This window comes from Rhinopithecus roxellana, chromosome 3 (assembly GCF_007565055.1).
Source record: "Rhinopithecus roxellana isolate Shanxi Qingling chromosome 3, ASM756505v1, whole genome shotgun sequence".
NCBI lineage: Eukaryota > Metazoa > Chordata > Mammalia > Primates > Cercopithecidae > Rhinopithecus > Rhinopithecus roxellana.
The window spans coordinates 182,086,975-182,105,992 of NC_044551.1; the positions used below are offsets into that span (position 1 = coordinate 182,086,975).

At 38.2% G+C, this 19,018-nt stretch overlaps 1 protein-coding gene across 2 annotated transcripts in view; it reads right to left on the reverse strand.

Annotated features, from left to right (window-relative positions):
• Positions 1–4,349: 4,349 nt before the first annotated feature.
• The window catches only part of HMMR (hyaluronan mediated motility receptor), a 33,281-nt gene continuing 18,612 nt past the window's right edge, over positions 4,350–19,018 (reverse strand). For both annotated transcript variants that reach the window (XM_010367353.2, XM_030927132.1), the window contains exons 12-18: positions 18,726–18,842; positions 14,154–14,300; positions 13,765–13,917; positions 13,571–13,670; positions 12,690–12,866; positions 5,744–5,906; positions 4,350–5,172 (exon numbers count right to left, since the gene is read on the reverse strand). In XM_010367353.2, coding sequence (XP_010365655.2) covers positions 5,153–5,172; positions 5,744–5,906; positions 12,690–12,866; positions 13,571–13,670; positions 13,765–13,917; positions 14,154–14,300; positions 18,726–18,842 — 877 coding nt within the window. In that variant the 3' untranslated portion in view covers positions 4,350–5,152. The remainder of the gene's footprint in view (positions 5,173–5,743; positions 5,907–12,689; positions 12,867–13,570; positions 13,671–13,764; positions 13,918–14,153; positions 14,301–18,725; positions 18,843–19,018) is intronic.

Genomic DNA, 19,018 nt, shown 5'->3' on the forward strand with positions numbered 1-19,018 from the left:
CAATAGATAGTACACCCTTAGAGAGAGGATTCAGTACAGGCCACTGGTAAGGATGAGACTGCAAAGACTGGCACTAGGGAGACTCCCTTTCTGGGAGTCTTACATGATTAATCATAAAGGGGTGGGAAGAGGTGTTACTAGTAAGCATGTTCTGGTCCTTTGGGTGCACAAGAGCAGTAGCTGTACATGCTTGTTCATACATGGCATGTCTCATTAGCATCTTAAATCTCCACCCAGTGGTGGGTTTTTTACTATTATAATGAGCAAAGGGTCAGTCTGATGACATGTAAAATCAAAATGTGCATGCTGTCTACAGGGAAATGTCTTACTGAAGATAGCTTTGCTTGAATTAGCTTGACTACAATGTGAATGCTGGGGCTTATTTTGTTCAAGTGTGTGGTGCAGTAAGCCACAGTTGCTGCATACCATGGGCATGTTTACTTCCTTGACTACCTATTCTGCCTCATAATGAGTCTAATGAGGATAGTTGGTTGTTTCTAATGTCACTGGATAAAGTGGTGCTAAAAAAGGTGAGTGTAGGGATTTTTATTCCCAGCTCAAGTGATCCATAAATAATCTGAAAGCTTCTATATACACCCTGAAGAAGAAAACCCTATCTCCTGAATTCCCAAAGCCGAGACTGTTGAAAATCAAACACAGCATCTCATCCTGTGACTGGCTGAATTACAACACAAATTAGAATTCCAGCCTTGCAGAGTGACTATTGTTAAAAAGAGGGCACTTACTGAAAAAAGTGGGATTCTATAAATTAGAATTTGGACATGTAGGAAGACCTTGATGAAGCTGGGGACATTAAGCCCCTAAATTCTGATCAGTCTTCTTTGCTGGTGGAGAGGCTTCTCAACCCCAGTGGAAGCAGCTTCTCCATTTCCAGTGATAGTACCCTCCAACCTGTCTGAGATGATTAACACTGCATTGCCTGATGAAATTGTAATGGTCTCCTTTGAGGCAGTTGATATGCAAGACACTGCCCATTCTCCTCCAGAACCACTTCCACCACCCTTCTTTGCTTCTAGACCTGAAACTAGACAGGAACAAAGTGTTACCCATGAAGAGATGTGCTGTACTCCCAAGAGTTACTCAAAGTCTCTAATTTATACAGACAAAAATCTGGGAACATATGCGAGAATGGATAATAAAAGTGTCGGAAAGTGATAGAAAGAACAAAAAGTTGGATCGGGTCAAATTTCTTGACATGTACTCACTAAGCAAAGATTCTGCATTTAACACTGCAGCTTGGGGAATTAGAAAGGGTGCTCACAGTTTGATAGGCTTACTGAAACATGGAAAAGATGAATTGGAAGTGCTGGACATGCCTTGGTTTAATCTAGAGGATGGGATTAAAAGGTTTAGGAATATTGGGAAATTGGAGTAGATTTTTCATTTAAGAACTACTCATCCACACTGGGAATGTCAAGAAAGTATACCTTGCACCAATATTATGAGAAATAAATTTGCGAGGAGCGTTCCAGCATCTTTTTCAGAACTCTGTGATGGCTCTTCTCTGTAGGCCAGAGCTCACTGCAGTCACTGAACTGGAAAACCTAAATATAATGGAAGTAACATATCCCAGGGTGGCATGGGTCAAGTAATGGGACTCAACCACCAAAGGCAAGGTGAAGTGGTTATCATAATGACAGAGCCAAAGGAACAATCAGAATAATCTGACTTGTGTAGACCTGTGCTTTGGCTAGTTGATCATGTTTTTCCTAGAAGTGAAATAGATAGGAAGCCTACTATAAAGTCTTACTTGATCTGTGTAAGCAGAAAACTTCTGTCAAGTGACAAAAGTTGAACTTGAATCATAAAAACAGAGAATCGTGGTCCCTTAATTCCCAGACTTGAGCCACTTTATAGAGCCAAAACCCTTCGATTGAAGGGGAGGACCTCAAGGGGACCCTGGTCCATAACCAAACGTTTATACTGTTAGTCTTTCTCCTAGTCCTCCCCAAAGGGACGTACAGCCTTTTACCAACGTAACTGTGCATTAGAAAAAGGGAATAATCAGATCTTTTGTGAACTAGTGGACACTGGCTCTGAAGTGACACTAATTTCAGGAGATCCAAAGTGCTACTGTCAGGGTAGCAGCTTATGGAGGTCAGGGGATCAATAGAGTTTTAGCTTAGTTCCATCTCACAATGGGCCCAGTGAATTCCTGAACCTATTCTGTGGTTATCTCCCAGTTCTAGAATGTATAATTAGAATATAGTCAGCAGCTGACAGAATCCACGCATTGGTTTCCTGACCTATGGAGTGAGGGCTATTATGGTGGAAAAGGCCAAGTAGAAGCCACTAGAACTATCTGTACTTAGGAAAATAGTAAACCAAAAGCAATGTTCAATTCCTATAGGGAGTGAAGAGATTAGTGCCACCGTAAGTACTTGAAGGAAGGCTGGGTGGTGATTCCTACCATATCTCCATTCAACTCACCTATTTAGCCTGAGCAGAGGACAGATGGATCTTGGAGAAAAACAGTGGATTATCACAAACTTAACCAGGTGGTGACTTCAATTGCAGCTGCTGTACCAGATGGATTGCTTGAGCAAATTAACATAAACCCTGGCTCCTCATATGCATCTACTGATCTGGCAAAATGCCTTTTTCTCCATCCCTGTCTAGAAGGCCAACCAGAAGCAGTTTGCTTTTAGCTGGCAAGCCTAGAAACACACCTTTATGTCCTACCTCAGGGTATATCAACTCACAAGCCCTGTCCTAATTTTGTTCACAGGAATCTTTATTGCCTTTTCTTTCCATATCACACTGACCCATTACCTTGATGACATTATGCTCACTGGACTTAATGAGTGAGACGTAGCAACTACTCCAGAACTATTGGTAAAACATGTGCATGTCAGAAGTGGGAAGTAAATCCAACAAAAATTCAAAGGCTTTTTCATGTCTCAGTAAAATTTCTAGGGGTCCAGTGGTATGAGGCATATTGAGATACCCCTCCTAAGGTAAGTTTTTGCATCTGCCCCCTCCTACAACCAGAAGAAGCGTGACATGTGGCAGGCCTCTTTGGATTTTGGAGACATTTCCTCATTTGGGTTTGTTACTCTGGTCCATTTACTGAGTGTCTTGAAAAGCTGCTAGTTTGGACTAGGACTCAGAATAGGAAAAGGTTCTGCAATAGGTCCAGGCTATTGTGTAAGCTGCTTTGTTGCTTGGGACATATGAACTTGCAGATCCAATGGTATTTGAAGTGTCAGTGGCAGATAGAGATGCTGTTGGAACCTTTGGCAGGCCCGTATAGATGAATCTCAGTGCAGACCCTTAGTATTTTGAAGAAAGACCTGCTATCCTATGCAGATAACTACTCTTTTGAGAAACAGCTCTTGGCCTACTTCTGGGCTTCAGTAGGGACTGAATGCTTACCATGGTCAATTAAGTTACCATGCGACCTGAGCTGCCCATCATGAGTTGGGTGTTATCTGACCCACATGCCATAATGCTGGGTGTGCACAGCAGGAGTACATAATCAAAGAACATGTTATGTATGTGACTGGGCCTAGGCAGGACCTGAAGGCAAAAGTAAGTTACATGAAGAAGTGACCCAAATGCCCATGGTCCCTGTACCCTGCTACCTTGCCTTTTTTCTCCCAAGCTCATGGGGAGTTCCCTATGATGAACTGACAGGAATAAATGACATGGGCCTAGTTTATAGATGTTTCTGTGTGATATGTAGGCATCACCTGAAAGTGGATAGCTACAATATGCCAGCCCTTCTCTGGGACATCCCTGAAGGACAGTGGTGAAGAGAAATCCTCCCAGTGGGCAGAACTTTGGGCAGTGTACCTGGTTGTTCATCTTGTTACCCCATCTTGGCTAAAAGTAGAAGTCCTGAAGCATTTTGTTATTTATTTATATATTTTTTAGAGATGAGGGATCACTATGTTGCTCAGGCTGGTCTTGAATTCCTCCCGCCTCAGCCTCCCAAAGTGTTGGGATTACAGGCGTGAGCCATTGTGCGCAGCTCATTAAACCATTTTATTGGACAATTTTTCTAATTTCTACATTTCTTCTGAATTTAATTTAAAAAATTGCATTTTAAAATTCAACCATGTATTAAGATCTAATAAAATAATTATGAAAAGTAATTCTGACTGATAGTCCCTGTTGGTCGATCAGTGAGGACATATTATAAAAAAGGTAGCTTATCAATATTATACCAATGTGCAAAACAGACATTTTAGAGAGAGATTTACCACTTTCTAAACAGTATCTTTTGTGATTCTGGGGACAAGGTGGTATGGGTAGGGTAGAGATAATAAATACATCTTATATAGAAGCATTAATGTAACTTCATAAAATACAAGTTGAAAAATCAATTGGTTAAATGACTCACTGTGTAATTTTATTTCATATTACACAAATATTAATCAAATGCTCAGTAGACATGTAGATGACAAGCAGTATATGACAAACTCTAAAGAAATAGTTAACATGCAGAGTTTCTCAGATTTTCAGTGTATTTAAGAATTAACTGAAGAGTTTGTTAAAAATGCAGGCTTAAGGCCAAATCACAGATTATAATTTCATACAAATAGGATGGAGCCTAAGAACCTGTAAATTATTAAACAACTGATTAAAAATGGAGAGGTTCCTATGAAGTTAGGCTCATTCTTAAATTTCTTATTTCAGCTAGACAAGTGGAAGGATAATAGGTGAGTATTATCAGAATTGAAGTAGAGGCAAGAATAAACCAAGGTGTTTTAGCCTAGCTAAAGAAGCTCAGACTAGAAAAGACCTCCAGGATCAAGCTGAAAAATCTGGGTATTAGACTCTTGAAACTAAGGTTTCAGAACAGGAGAATAATAATATGATACTGACTTTTAAAAGAATATTAAGTTGATGAGATGCATTGTAAGCTGGAAAGCCAGTGAGAGGGTTCAGAATGAGGTGATAAAGGTGAGCATTAGCTAGAAAGTATTTACAAGAAAAAATAAAATCTCAAAAGACACTTTGGTAAAAAATGTTCCTTTCACATATTTAAGGATTGGCAGTTAAATACAAAATTATAAAATACCATGTCAAACATAATAACAACATCAATAACAGCAATACGAATGAAATAATCTTCAACAGGTTTTTCAGATGTTTATTTCCATGATTCTTGTCACTCCATAGGAGCTCAGTAACAGTTTGTACTGCCTAGAAGAATTATTGAAAAGAAGTATTAGTAATCTAGATTAAAATGAATTTATCCATCGCTATAAACTAAAAAGAGGCCTAGTATCTTCTCTAGGCAGATGAAGCAATATATTCTGCAAGATAATTTTATGTACATGTCTTTATCATTTCAACCAATTTTAATTTATTGTGAAAGACAAACATTCACAGTCAAGAAATAAGAAATTTACTTCTCCAAAACTACACATTAGAAAATGATTAAGGACTTAAGAGACATTTAGGTTAAAATGCTAAGGGTATTATAGAGGGAGTAAAATTGGGGAGTGTGGACAGGGGCAAAATAGTCAGGCAAAGCTTCAAGGAAGATATAATTTGACTCAGCCTTGAAAAACAGGCAGAATCCAGGTATACAGAAAAGAAAGTATAGGAGGAGGAAAAAAACAGTCATTTGTACACAACAATCTCAGTAAGAATTGCTTTTATCAGAAGGTGTCAACAAATTTTCACAGTTCATAAGATGGATGACTTGCTAAATGCTATGAAAGCAAATCCAAAGGAAGAGGACACTTTTATATATTTATTCATGTCTTACCTTCTTTTAATGGGGTTTTCAGGGCAAAATTTTCTTTACTTTCATGATGAAAAGCCTTTGAAGGATCAAAGTGTTTGATACCTAGGACTTTATTCAATTCCTCTTGAAGTTTTGTCTCACTTTGTTTTTTTTTAGCAAGCTGACAGCGGAGTTTTGATACTTCCTACGTAAAAAAAAAAAAATAGGTAATAAACAATTATTAAAGATTATGGCAGTGAAATGTGTTACCAATGTTGTGGGCAAATTCCACAGTTGTTTATGTACTATCACACCCAACGGCAAAAATCACTGCTAGACAGACGCTTTAAGACTGAATTACAAAATGACTTGAAACAGCTGTGACAAAGGAGATACAGTCTTTTAAATCTCCTTGCCCCTCTACAGCTACAAAGCTATTTTTCCGATAAAAGTTCAACTCAAAAGTAATTGCTGAGATGGACTTCTGGCATGACAGCATGAAAGTTCTGCTGACCTGCTCCCTAGTGAAACTAAAAGTTATAAAATGTTAACCAGTTAAAGCCTCTGAAAATTGACCTAAGGGAAAAACAGCAAATGAAGAAACGTCTATTCAAGAAAATCTGCAAAAATTTGGTGAGAAAGATGAAAGTCTGAAGTATTTAAGCCAAAACTCCTTCCCCTCTTCCCACTCCCAGCTTAGCAAGGCAAAGTCCATGCCAGACGGCTATGGTCAAAAGCACAGGGCCCTCTTTTCCCCCCAACTCTGAGTCAGAAGCTTCCCCCCCAAGAGGACCAGGACATCAGAGTTTCTCATCTTGTCCCCAGCTCCCTGTGGCTGTGGTTATATCTTGGACAAATGCAGTTGTGAGGTGGGGGATCCCTTCCTCCACTCAGCCCCATTCATGGAACAGGGGCTCACCTTGGGCACAGCGTGTTGAAAATGCTGGGCCCCTGATCACCCTTTCTCTAGCTCATGAGGGGGATGGTTCTACTCCAGGAGAGGTGAGTCAAGAGGGCCTGAGGCGATTCCTCATCTCTTCCCCACAAGTCCACTGAAAACTCCGCTCCTAGGGCAGAGATGTCTCTCAGAGAGAAAACTGCCATTGTCCCCAGTTTCAATTATAGTTCTGGCTCAGAGATATTGTCAGGGGAGGGGGAAAGGAGGGCGGAAAAGACAAGTATAGGCCATAAAACAGGTAGCTCCTCATTTATTTTCAAAGGAACTGACTTCACCTGCAACAGAGCTTGGAGAAGCTGAAGCCTAATGGTGCTCTAAAGCAGGGGTCCCCAACCTCTGGGCTACAGATTGATACCCGTCCATGACTTGTTAGGAATCAGGCTGCTAAGCAGGAGGTGAATGGTGAGCCAGGAAGCATAAGCATTACCCCCTGAGCTCCTCCTCCTGTCAGATCAGCTTCAGCATTAGATTCTCATAGGATTGTGAACCCTATCGTGAACTGCACGTGTGAGGGATCTAGGTTGCATGCTCCTTATGAGAATCTAATGCCTGATGATCTGAGGTGGAATAGTTTAATTGCAAAACCATCCACACCAACCAATTACGAGCTGGGTGATCCGGTCTGTGTAAAAATTGCCTTTCACAAAAATGGTACCTGGTGCCAAAAAGGTTGGGGACCATGAAAGAACAGTGGTGGTTATAGTGATAGAGAATTGGGAGGAGATTTAAGATATAGGCTCAACAGCAGACTAGTTAGTTTGCAGGAGAAAACTAGGGAATAAGACAGCTGGGACAAGCCCTTCTGTAGTCAGAATAAATATCCAGCACTGCTCTCAGATGCAATCCCTACAGAGGGGCCAGAATTTGATTGGATTAGTTGACAGAGCAATTTATGCCCTAGGGAACTGTTGAAAATAATAAAGCAAGGAGCCAGCATCTACTGGAGTTTACAGCCCACTATGTTCACAGAAAGAGAGGAAGGCAACCCTACCAAAGCAAGTGTCATCCCAGGGTAGTTGTGGACATACCTAAAACTATACCTCCCTGCACAGCAACATCAGAGGCACAACACTGTTGGGGTCTGGGGAAGTAGTAGGATAGGCTTCACTAAAATCATTGAGCCGCTCATTAAGCAAATAAGCAAATAAAAAGCCCCAAAAGGAGGGGAGCTGTACCCAGAAATGCTACAATATATGATCTAAAAATTTACTCTCCAATGAAAAATTAAAAGGCATGCCAGTAAACAGAAAAGTATAACCTATACATTTGGACTAAAGGAGAAAAAATGTCTTTGAGAGTAAGTGGATGTTGGATTTTTCAGCCATTGAACAAGGGCTGAAAAACCACCTACTGAGCACTATCCTTACTACCTGGGTGATGGGACCAGTCATACCCTAAACCTCAGTATCATGCAATGCACCCATGTAACAAATCTGCATATGTACCCCCACATCTAAAATAAAAGATGAAATTATAAAAAAGAAAAGTTCTTGGCCAGGTGCAGTGGCTGAAGCCTATAATCCCAGCACTCTGAGAGGCCAAAGCAGGTAGATTGCTTGAGCCCAGGAGTTCCAGACCAGCCTGGGCCACATGGCAAAACTCTATCTCTACAAAAAGTAGGAAAATTAGCCAGGTGTGGTGGTGCACACCTGTAGTCCCAGCTACTTGGGAGGCTGAGGTGGGAGGATCACCTGAGTCCAGGGAGGTCGAGGCTGCAGTGATCTGTGATTGCATCACTGCACTCCAGCCTGGTAACAGAGTGAGATCCTGTCTCAAAAAAAACCCAAAAACCAACCAACCAAACAAAAATAAAGTTCTTTCTCTACTAAAAATTTTAAAAAAGAAAGAAACTTAAACAAAAAAAGACTCAAATTACTAGAATCAGAAATAAAGAGAAGCCATTACTACTGACCTTACAGAAATAAAAGATACTATAAAGGAATACTGTGAACAATTATATACCAATAAATTAGACACATTTATAGAAAAACATAAACTACTCAAGAAGAAAATCGACTCGAAGAAAGAGATAATATGAATAAGCCTGTATCAAGTAATGATATTGAATTAGTAATCAAAAAATATTCACAAGAAAAGCCCAGGTCCAGATGGCTTCATCAATAAATTCTACCACATATTCAATGAAGAATTAATACCAATTATTCAAAAACCATTCCACATAGAAAAGAAGGAACATTTCTCAATTCATTTTATGATGTCACCATTACCCTGATACCAAAATGAGACAGACATTAAAAAAACAAAAACAAAACAAAGAAAATCCACAGACCAGTATCTCCTAGGAATATGGACCAAAAAAACCCCTCAGCAACATATAAAAATAATTATATGCCATAACCAAGTGGGATTTATCTCAGAAGGTTAGATTAACATCTAAAAATCAATTAATAAAACATATCATATCAACAGAATAAAAAACAAATTGCATGATAATCTCAATAGAAACAGAAGCAGCACTTGATAGAATTCATCACCCTTTCATATAAAAAATGCTCAACAAACTAGGAAACAGAAGGGAACTTCCTCAACTTGATAAAGAGCATCTGTGACAAATCAACATCTTTGTTTTTCAGAGATGGAGTTTCGCTGTTGTCTCCCAGGCTCAATGGCTCCATCTCGGTTCACTGCAACCTCTGTCTTCTGAGTTCCAAGAGATTCTCCTACCCAAGTAGCTGGGATTACAGGTGCCCGCCACCACACCTAGCTAATTTTTGTATTTTTAGTAGAGATGAGGTTTCACCATATTGGCCAGGCTTGTCTCAAACTCCTGACCTCAGGTGATCCACCTGCCTTGGCCTCCCAGAGTGCTGGGATTACAGGTGTCAGCCACTGCGCCTGGCTGACAAATCAACATCTAATAATGTCACTCTACATACATCATATAGCTAACATCATATATCATGGAGAAAGACTGAATGCTTTCCCCCTAGATCAGGAACAAAGCAAGGCTGTCCATCCATTTTCATTACTTCTAAATTCAACATTGTATTATACTACAGGTTTTAGCCAGAGATATTAGACAAGAAAAAGAAACAAAAGGCATCCAGATTGGAAAATAAGTAAAACTATCTCTATTTGCAAAAGACATGATCTTCCACAAGAACATCCTAAGGAATCCACTAAAAAACCATTAGAACTAAAATGAGTTTAGCAAGTGTGCAGGATACAAGATAAATATATTAAAATCAATTGTATTTCTATACACTTGCAATGAACAATCCAAAAATGAAATTAACAATTTCATTTACAATAGCATCAAAAAGAGGCCGGGCGCGGTGGCTCAAGCCTGTAATCCCAGCACTTTGGGAGGCCGAGACGGGCGGATCACGAGGTCAGGAGATCGAGACCATCCTGGCTAACACGGTGAAACCCCGTCTCTACTAAAAAATACAAAAAACTAGCCGGGCGAGGTGGCGGGCGCCTGTAGTCCCAGCTACTTGGGAGGTTGAGGCAGGAGAATGGTGTGAACCCGGGAGGCAGAGCTTGCAGTGAGCCGAGATCGCGTCACTGTACTCCAGCCTGGGCGACAGAGTGAGACTCCGTCTCAAAAAAACAAAAACAAAAACAAAAACAATAGCATCAAAAAGAATAAAATAGTAATAAATTTAACAAAAGAAGTGGAAAACTTATACTCTGAAAACTACAAAACATTGTTGAAAGAAATTAAATGAGATCTAAATACTTGGAAAAATATCCCATATTCATATATTAGAAGACTTAACCTAGTACAGATAATAATATGTCCCAAACTGATCTATAGATTCAATGCAGTTCCCATCAGAATCCCAGCTGGTTTCTTTGTAGAAAAACCGATCCCAGGCTGGGCACAGTGGCTCACGCCTGTAACCCCAGCACTTTGGGAGGCTGAGACGGGCGGATCACGAGGTCAGGAGATCAAGACCATCCTGGCTAACACAGTGAAACCCTGTCTCTACTAAAAATACAAAAAATTAGCCGGGCGTGGTGATGGGCACCTCTAGTCCCAGCTACTCCGGAGGCTGAGGCAGGAGAATGGTGTGAACTCGGGAGGCGGAGCTGGTGGTGACCGGAGATCGCGCCACTACTCCAGCCTGAGTGACAGAGTGAAACGCCGTCTCAAAAAAAAAAAAAAAAGAAAAACTGATTCCAAAATCACTATAGAATTGCAAGAGGTCCAGAATAGACAAAACCATATTGAAAACTACAAAGAGGACTCACACTTCCTGATTTCAAAACTTACTACAAAACAACGGTAATCAAGACAGTGTGGTGGCACATAGATGTATAGATCAATGGAAGACAGGTGAGAATCTAGAAATAAACCCATACATGTACAGTCTAAACGATTTTTTAATTGGATGTTAACTCCATTAACTGGAGGCAAGAATATTCTCTTTAAAAAATAGTGTGGGGACTATTGCATGTCCACATGCTAAAGAATGAAGCTGGACCCTTACCTCACACCACATACAAAAATTAACTCAAAATCAATCAATAATCTAAACGTAAGAGCTAAAACCATAGATCTCTTAGAAGAAAACACAGGGGTAAATCTTCCTGACCTTGAATTTGGCAAAGGAGATAGATACTAAGGAACAAACAAACAAAAAAAATAGACACACTGGACTTCATAAAAGTTTTTTGGGTCAAAGGACATCATCAAGAAAGTGAAAAGACAATGCACAGAATAGGAGAAGATATTTGCAGATAATACGTAAGAGACTTGTGTCCAGAATAGATGAAGAATTCTCACAATAATAAAAAGACAAATAATCCAATTTAAAAATGAGAAGAGTCTGAACAGACATTTCTTTTATGAAGATATACAAATGGCCAGTAAGCACATGAAAAGATGACCAACATTATTACCAATTAAGAAAGTGCAAGTTAAGCCACAATGGGATACCACTTCATACCCAATACAATGGCTAGGATAAAGAAGTCAGATAATAACAAATGTTGGTAAGTATGTGGAGAAATTGGGACCCTCGTATACTGCCTGTAGAATATAGACTGGTATGAGCCATTTTTGAATACAGTCTGACCTTTCTATGGCCATACCACCCTGAACGTACCCAATCTCATCAGAATATAGTCTGATACTTCCTGAAATGATTAAACGTAGAGTTATCAAATGATCTGGCAATTTCCCTCCCATTATTTCCCAGGGAAATAAAAAGAAATGTCCATACAAAAAACTTGTATATGAATGTTTATGGCTATTATTCATGATAGCCAAAATGTGCAAACAAGTGTTTATCAACTGACAAACGAATAAATGTGGTTTAACCACATAATGAATTATTAGGCTATTAAAAAAAATAAATAAAGTACTCTCCATGCTACAACACAAATGAATCTTGAAAATATTATGCTAACTGACTGAAAGAAGCCAGTAACAAAAGGCCACATATTATTTGAATCCATGAATATGTCAGGTCTATAATACGGAAATCAACAGAGACAGAAAGTAGATTAGTGGTTGCTTAGGGCTGAAGGGTGGGGTGAGGAGATAGGAGAGTGTTAGGAAAAGGATAACAGGGTTTCGTTTTGAGGTGAGGAAAATGTCCTAAAATTGACTATGGTGATGGTTGCACATATCTGTGAGTATACTAAAAAACACTGAATTGTCTACTTTCAATGGGTAGATTGTATGGGTTGTCAATTATATCTCGATACATATGTTAAAAAATTCACATGCCCAACTATTTTTGAACACTGCTTCTCTTTATAGCTTTACATCAAAGAGTTCGCTGTTTTGCAAATGGAAATAGATATGTAAATCTTAATGCATTCATCCAATTACTTTAGTAATTTTCAATATATTAAGAAGGTAGCTAGAAAACTGTAGAACACTGAAGGCCCATCTGGTCAACACTCTAAAATAAATCCACTAAATCGCAGCCCAATTTTCCTCTATAAACTGTTTTTTTTTTCTGATACCAAAGATTTTCATTTTATTTAAGTATAGTTAGAATAACCCCCACTCCCTCCAATATCTTTAATAAAATGAAATGTCACTTTACAAACCGATTTGAGTTGGCTATTTTCATCTTTCAACTTCACAACATGCTTGATTTTTTGTTTCAAATTCTGATGACCCAATAATTTAGCATATGAATCTCTTATTTTATTTAGCTGTTCCTGAGCTGCACCATGTTCATTCAACAATGCCTGTTTTTCTGCCTCAAAAGCATCTAGTTGTAGCTGAAAAAGATTTTTTAAATAAAGACTTAAAACAGTTTGATCATACTAGTTTCATGTAAACCATAAACACTAAAGAAAATTAAAAACACAAATAAAAGCAGTGTATGTTTACATATTCTCAGGGCTCTCCATAGATTCTCTACAAAAATCTTTTAAACTTTGTATTTTTCATTTTAAAGATCATTAAAACAGAGGAAAACAAACAAGATAAAAAAGCCAGCTGGCTAGTTTTATCTGCATCAGTTAGATCACCACATTATAACCAATACTGTACTTCTATCTAAGTTCCAAAATCAGCATTTATTCTTTTCTTTTAAAAGATCAGTGTATTGAGAAACAATGAATATTTGCAATAAGGTAAGTCATACCATAAATTAAAATAGGTTAATTATAAAAAGCTCATACCAGGCAAGCCCTCTGAGCCAAACTTTTAAGTTCCTCATTACAGTTTTTTTTTTTTTTAAACCACAAAGGATTCATTGAAAAATTATGTCAATTAAATTTGTTAATTATACTTCAAAAATGTGGGAAAAAATTATGCATAGTAATTTAACAATAAACCTTTAATAGTGAGCTAAATTGGCACTCTAAGTGCACAGCAAAATGATTTTGCAGAAAACCCAAGTCACTGTCCTCACTATATAATAGGGAACAAAGTGAATTCCTAAAATAAACACAAGTTAGTTTACTCCTAACTGACAAACCTGAAAAGGTTTTGTTTTATTATATAGTTCTTCATAGAGGAGACGCCACTTGTTAATTTCTTCAGTTAATTCTGCTGTTGTATTTTCTTTTCCAGCTTTTCTGCATGGAAAAATTAAATAGAGAAAAAGATGGTTATTTAAAAAATAACATCATAACTGAGTTACAAGGCATTCAGGCTCTAATCACAGAATACCTTCCTTCTTCATCTTCCAGCTGTTTTCTAAAGTCTTCCTCTTGTTGCTTGAGTTGGTTCTGCAAATCAGTTATTTTTTGAAGAAAAGAAACTGTGATTTCTTTAATTTCTGTTTCTTTTAATGCTGACTTGGTCTGCAGATCTAGAAGCATCCTTTGGTTTGAGAGAGAAGAGTTCACTAAACATTTTATAGCCATTTTCATTAATTTTTCCCTTTTTTTAAAAAAAAAGAACCCCAAGGAACTCTTCAAGTAGTGTCATTTTTTAACTGCGTAAATTCTTAATTTGCAATATAAGATGGCCAAAAGCAATCCAAAGGGACAGTTACTAGCTGGCTTTCAACATTAAATTGTCTTAATGGTTCTAAGGCCATTATTTGCTGTATATACCGTGCATATTCTTGATTTGAGCTCTCAGTTGCCAATATCTGATGCTGAACATCCTCTGCATTTTTTCCAGCCTTGGCCACTGTTTCCTGTAATGATGAGTTCTCCAGCTTAAGATCTTCTATCTCACTGGCTGTTAATGCTTTATAGCTTATTAAAAAGAAAAAAAAAGTCAAAGTAGTTTCCTATTACATATGACAATCATAACTGATCAGTTTACATTTTATACTTTTAGGTAAAACTAAAAAGTTTTTAATGTATTCATGCATTTAACACAGGTAAGAATTCAGTGTTCTGAGCTAAGTACTAATGAGTTTACATGGCATCTGCTGTGTATTCAAAGAAAAAAAAATCAAGTGCCTACTAAGTGCAGGAAGTATGCATACAAGAGATGGAAAAGAAATCAACTACCAAACATGAAAATTACTCACAATCAAAAAATAAGAAGTGAGACTAGAGCCTAATGAGTAAGAAAGGCTGGAGCAGAAGCTGGTGGCATGAGGGTCATCAGAGCAGGGCACAGTGGGCTTACCTGGGGGATAGACAGGAACCATTAAAGGTGTCCAAGTAGGTCAGGCGTGGTGGCTCATGCCTGTAATCCCAGCACTCTGGGAGGCCGAGATGGGTGGATCACCTGAGGTCAGGAGTTTTGAGACTAGCATGACCAACATGGTGAAACCTCACTACTAAAAACACCAAAAATTAGCCAAGCGTGGTAGCGGACGCCTGTAATCTCAGCTACTCGGGAGGCTGAGGCAGGAGAATCACTTGAACCGATGAGGTGGAGGTTGCAGTGAGCTGAGATAGTGCCATTGCACTCCAGCCTAGGCAACAAGAGCGAAACTCCGTCCCAAAATAAATAAATAAATAAGTAAATAAAATAAAAAGGTGTTTAATTAAATGTGTAGCTCACTCTAGAGCTATGAGGAGGATGGATTAGTGCAGGGGAAAGAATGGAAAACTGAAGGATCAACTCTAAAACAATTATTTATCAGCTCAGGTGAGTGATAAAGGAGGCTCAGACTAAGGAGCTGGCAATGGAAAGACACAAGATCTCTTTTGGAAGCAGAGTAGAAAAATTCAAGAGATAGATTGAATATTGGGGGTTAGGAAGAGAGAATGAAGGATGACTCTAAGATTTATAGAATGAAAAGCTGGGAAGATGATGTCACTGATTACAATAAAAAACAATGAGAGACTAGGGATAGAAAGCAATGGAAAGATCAAGAGTTGCTTTGGATAGGTTATTAAATTTGGATAATATTAAAAGACAGTACGATATCTGCTTGAAGATGGCAAGTGGGTAACTGGATATGTAAATACGGAGCCGTAAAGAAAGGTCTGGTTTGATGAAATAAATTTTAATACTATGAGTATATGGATGGTGAGTGAAATAACAGAATAGATAAAAACCTCCTGAAGCACTATTCTTCAAACTAACGAGAAGGGAAATTCCTTTACAGGATTGATATTAGCAATAAATATATGTGTATAATTTATATATATATACAATTTATATATTCTGATACAATAAAAATTATAAATAAAACACATACACATATAAATTATTTATCTATCTGTCATAATGTATCACATGTGGAAACAGATCACTGGGGAAACAAGGTACAGTTTAATGAATTTAAGGTACAATTAAACTAGGCAATTGGTTGTCCACAGGGAAAACAAAAAATGAATTTGATCTCTATATTGCTACACACATAGAAATCAGTTCTAGGTGGAAAAATGGAAAATGAAATTTTAAAACTTTTAGAAGAAAACTAGTTGAATACCTTTATACCTTGGGATAGAAAGAAGGTATTAAATGAGAAGCCAAAGTGCCCACACACAGATAAATATTTTAACCATATTGAAATTGAGAATTTCCACTCATCAGAAGAAACCGAAAAGAAAATTAAAAAATAAGTTAAACTGGCCGAAGATACCTGTAACCCATATGGCTGATAAAGAAAACCTCTACAAATCAATGAGGAAAAGATGATAACCCTATAGACAAATAAACAAAAGTCATAAACAAGCCTTTTATGGAAAAGGAAAGATGAATTATCCACAATAAGAAGCCATTTTACACTAAGTACACTGGCAAAATTTAAGAAGTCTAATAAGCTTTGGCAAAGAAGATAAATCATAGGTGGGAACTGAACAATGAGATCACTTGGACTCGGGAAGGGGAACATCACACACTGGGGTCTATCATGGGGAGGGGGGAGGGGGGAGGAGGGAGGGATTGCATTGGGGAGTTATACATGATATAAATGATGAATTGATGGGTGCTGACGAGTTGATGGGTGCAGCACACCAGCATGGCATAAGTATACATATGTAACAAACCTGCACGTTATGCACATGTACCCTAGAACTTAGAGTATAATAAAAAAAAAAAAAAAAAAAAAAAAAAATAGAAACTTATATAACACTAGTGGGAGTGTAGATTCTTACTCCCACATTGGAAAGTGATTTGGTATTAAGTTTTAGAGTTGAACATTCATATACCTTTGGCTTTAGAGAAATTCTTACCTACATGCATACTTACAGTCACTAAATAACTAATAATAACTAAACAAATGGGAAACAACCCAAAGTCCAAAAAGTGAATAAATAAGTTGTGGTATATTCATACAATAAAATACTCATAGCAGTGACTATCAACAAACCACAGCCTCAGACAACATGATTCAATCCTGAAAACACACATAATGTAGAATGGAAAAATAAGTCCCAGGAAACAGTATATACTATGATGACATTTTTTGGTAAAGTTCAGGGAGAAGGAAAATTACATAATGCATTATTTGTATGGATATATGTGTCATAAAATTATAATACACAGGGGAGAAAAAGCAAGGAAATAATGTAGACTTTGGGACAGTGTTATCCGTTCAGGGAAGGCATGAAAATGGGATGGTAGAGGAACTTATACATGGATACTAAGTTGTTGAAAATCTTTTGGCTTACTGGTTGTCTTTTACAGGTTCATGCATGTCAGTTTTATCTTCAAGCTCTATAGTTTATGCGCATGTTATGCATTCTTTTGTATTTACTAAATAAAAGGAAACTCTCTGCCAAAATGAGCTAAAGCAAATGTGATAAATAAAAATGTTAACATTAATATATAAGTATTCATTATATTGGCCTTTGTAATTTGTAATTCCACCCAAAATAAACTTTTTATTTAAGGAGAAAATAAGTAGAAGGCATGAGAGGTGAGGAAGTGGATATAGAGATAATCCTCTCTGTCAAGAGAAGGAAAAGAAGGAAAAGGACTGAAAAGGAGTAGAATTTTGGGTTAAGAAGGGAATGACTGGTGGTGTTAGAAAGCTGCAAAAGGAAGTTAAGGTCAGAGGAGTTTTTAAAACAATTTGTGTATTTTATTTATTTTTTGTTTGTTTTGAGACAGTCTTGCTCTGTCACCCAGGCTGGAGTGCAGTGGTGTGATCTTAGCTCAGTGCAGCCTGGAACTCCTGGGCTCAGGTGATCCTTCCGCCCTCAGTCTCCCAAGTACCATATGCCACAATGCCTGGCTAATTCTTTTTTTTTTTTTTTTTTTGCTCTGTCACCCAGGCTGGAGTGCAGTGGCCGGATCTCAGCTCACTGCAAGTTCCGCCTCTCGGGTTCATGCCATTCTCCTGCCTCAGCCTCCCGAGTAGCTGGGACTACAGGCGCCCGCCACCACGCCCGGTAATTTTTTGTATTTTTTAGTAGAGACGGGGTTTCACGGTGTTAGCCAGGATGGTCTTGATCTCCTGACCTCGTGATCCACCCGTCTCGGCCTCCCAAAGTGCTGGGATTACAGACTTGAGCCACCGCGCCCGGCGCCTGGCTAATTCTTAATATTTTTCTGTAGAAACAAGGTCTTACTCTATTGCCCAGGCTGTTCTCAAACTCCTGGCCTCAAGCAATCTTCCTGCCTTGGCCTCCCAAAGCACGGGGATTGCTGGTATGAGCCACAGCACCCAGCTAATTAATATATTTTAAAGATAGATGTATATTATCATGTTTTAATATTGATTGGAAAAAATCCAGTAAAAAGGTTTCAAATTATGAGAGAAAAAAATGATAGAATGAGGTCACTGAAGATGAAAAGACTAGGACATTTCATCTGTAATAGGTGGGAAGATAGGATGAGTACAAATTTGGGTCTCTTTATAGGTCTAATGAGGAGATAGCAATTTCTGATTTCTTTATGAAAATGATAACATCAAGAGAGTAAAAGGCAGAAGCACCAAATGCTTCTAAGTGCATGACTTGATCCTCCCACCTCCGCGTATGGAGTGGCTAGGACTACAGGCATGTGCCACTGCACCTGGCTCAGTGCATAAAAGTTGAAGTGGATAGTAAGAAAGGGGAATTTCTATAAAGTATAAAGGGGAATTATATAAATATAATAAGATTACCAGATAATGCTAAATGCCCACTTATGGTTGGTGATTATGGAATTTAAACTAATACGAATCATCCTTTGTGTGACTGCTTTGTTCACAGTTCACAGATTTCCCTGGGTAAACGCCCCTTTCTGCTTATGTTACATTTAAGAGTGCAGGCTCAAAAGAAAAATACCTTTCAAATTGAGCAGTAACATCTTCAAGGCTTTGCACTGTACTGTTATACTTTTCCTGAAAAAGCAGGGTGGCCTGGGTATGTGCAGCACTACTTTTCTCCAGTTCAGCCTCCTTCCTAAGAAAAAGACATAATTAAAAGATAAAATGCCACCTACAATTATTACCCTAAGAAAGAAAATGATATTTACCTTTGAAACTGTGAATCATATAGCTCATATCTTCACCATTGCATTACCTGCTAAATAGCTCAGATCCTAATTTATGACTTACCTCGAAAGACATGTTTTTTAT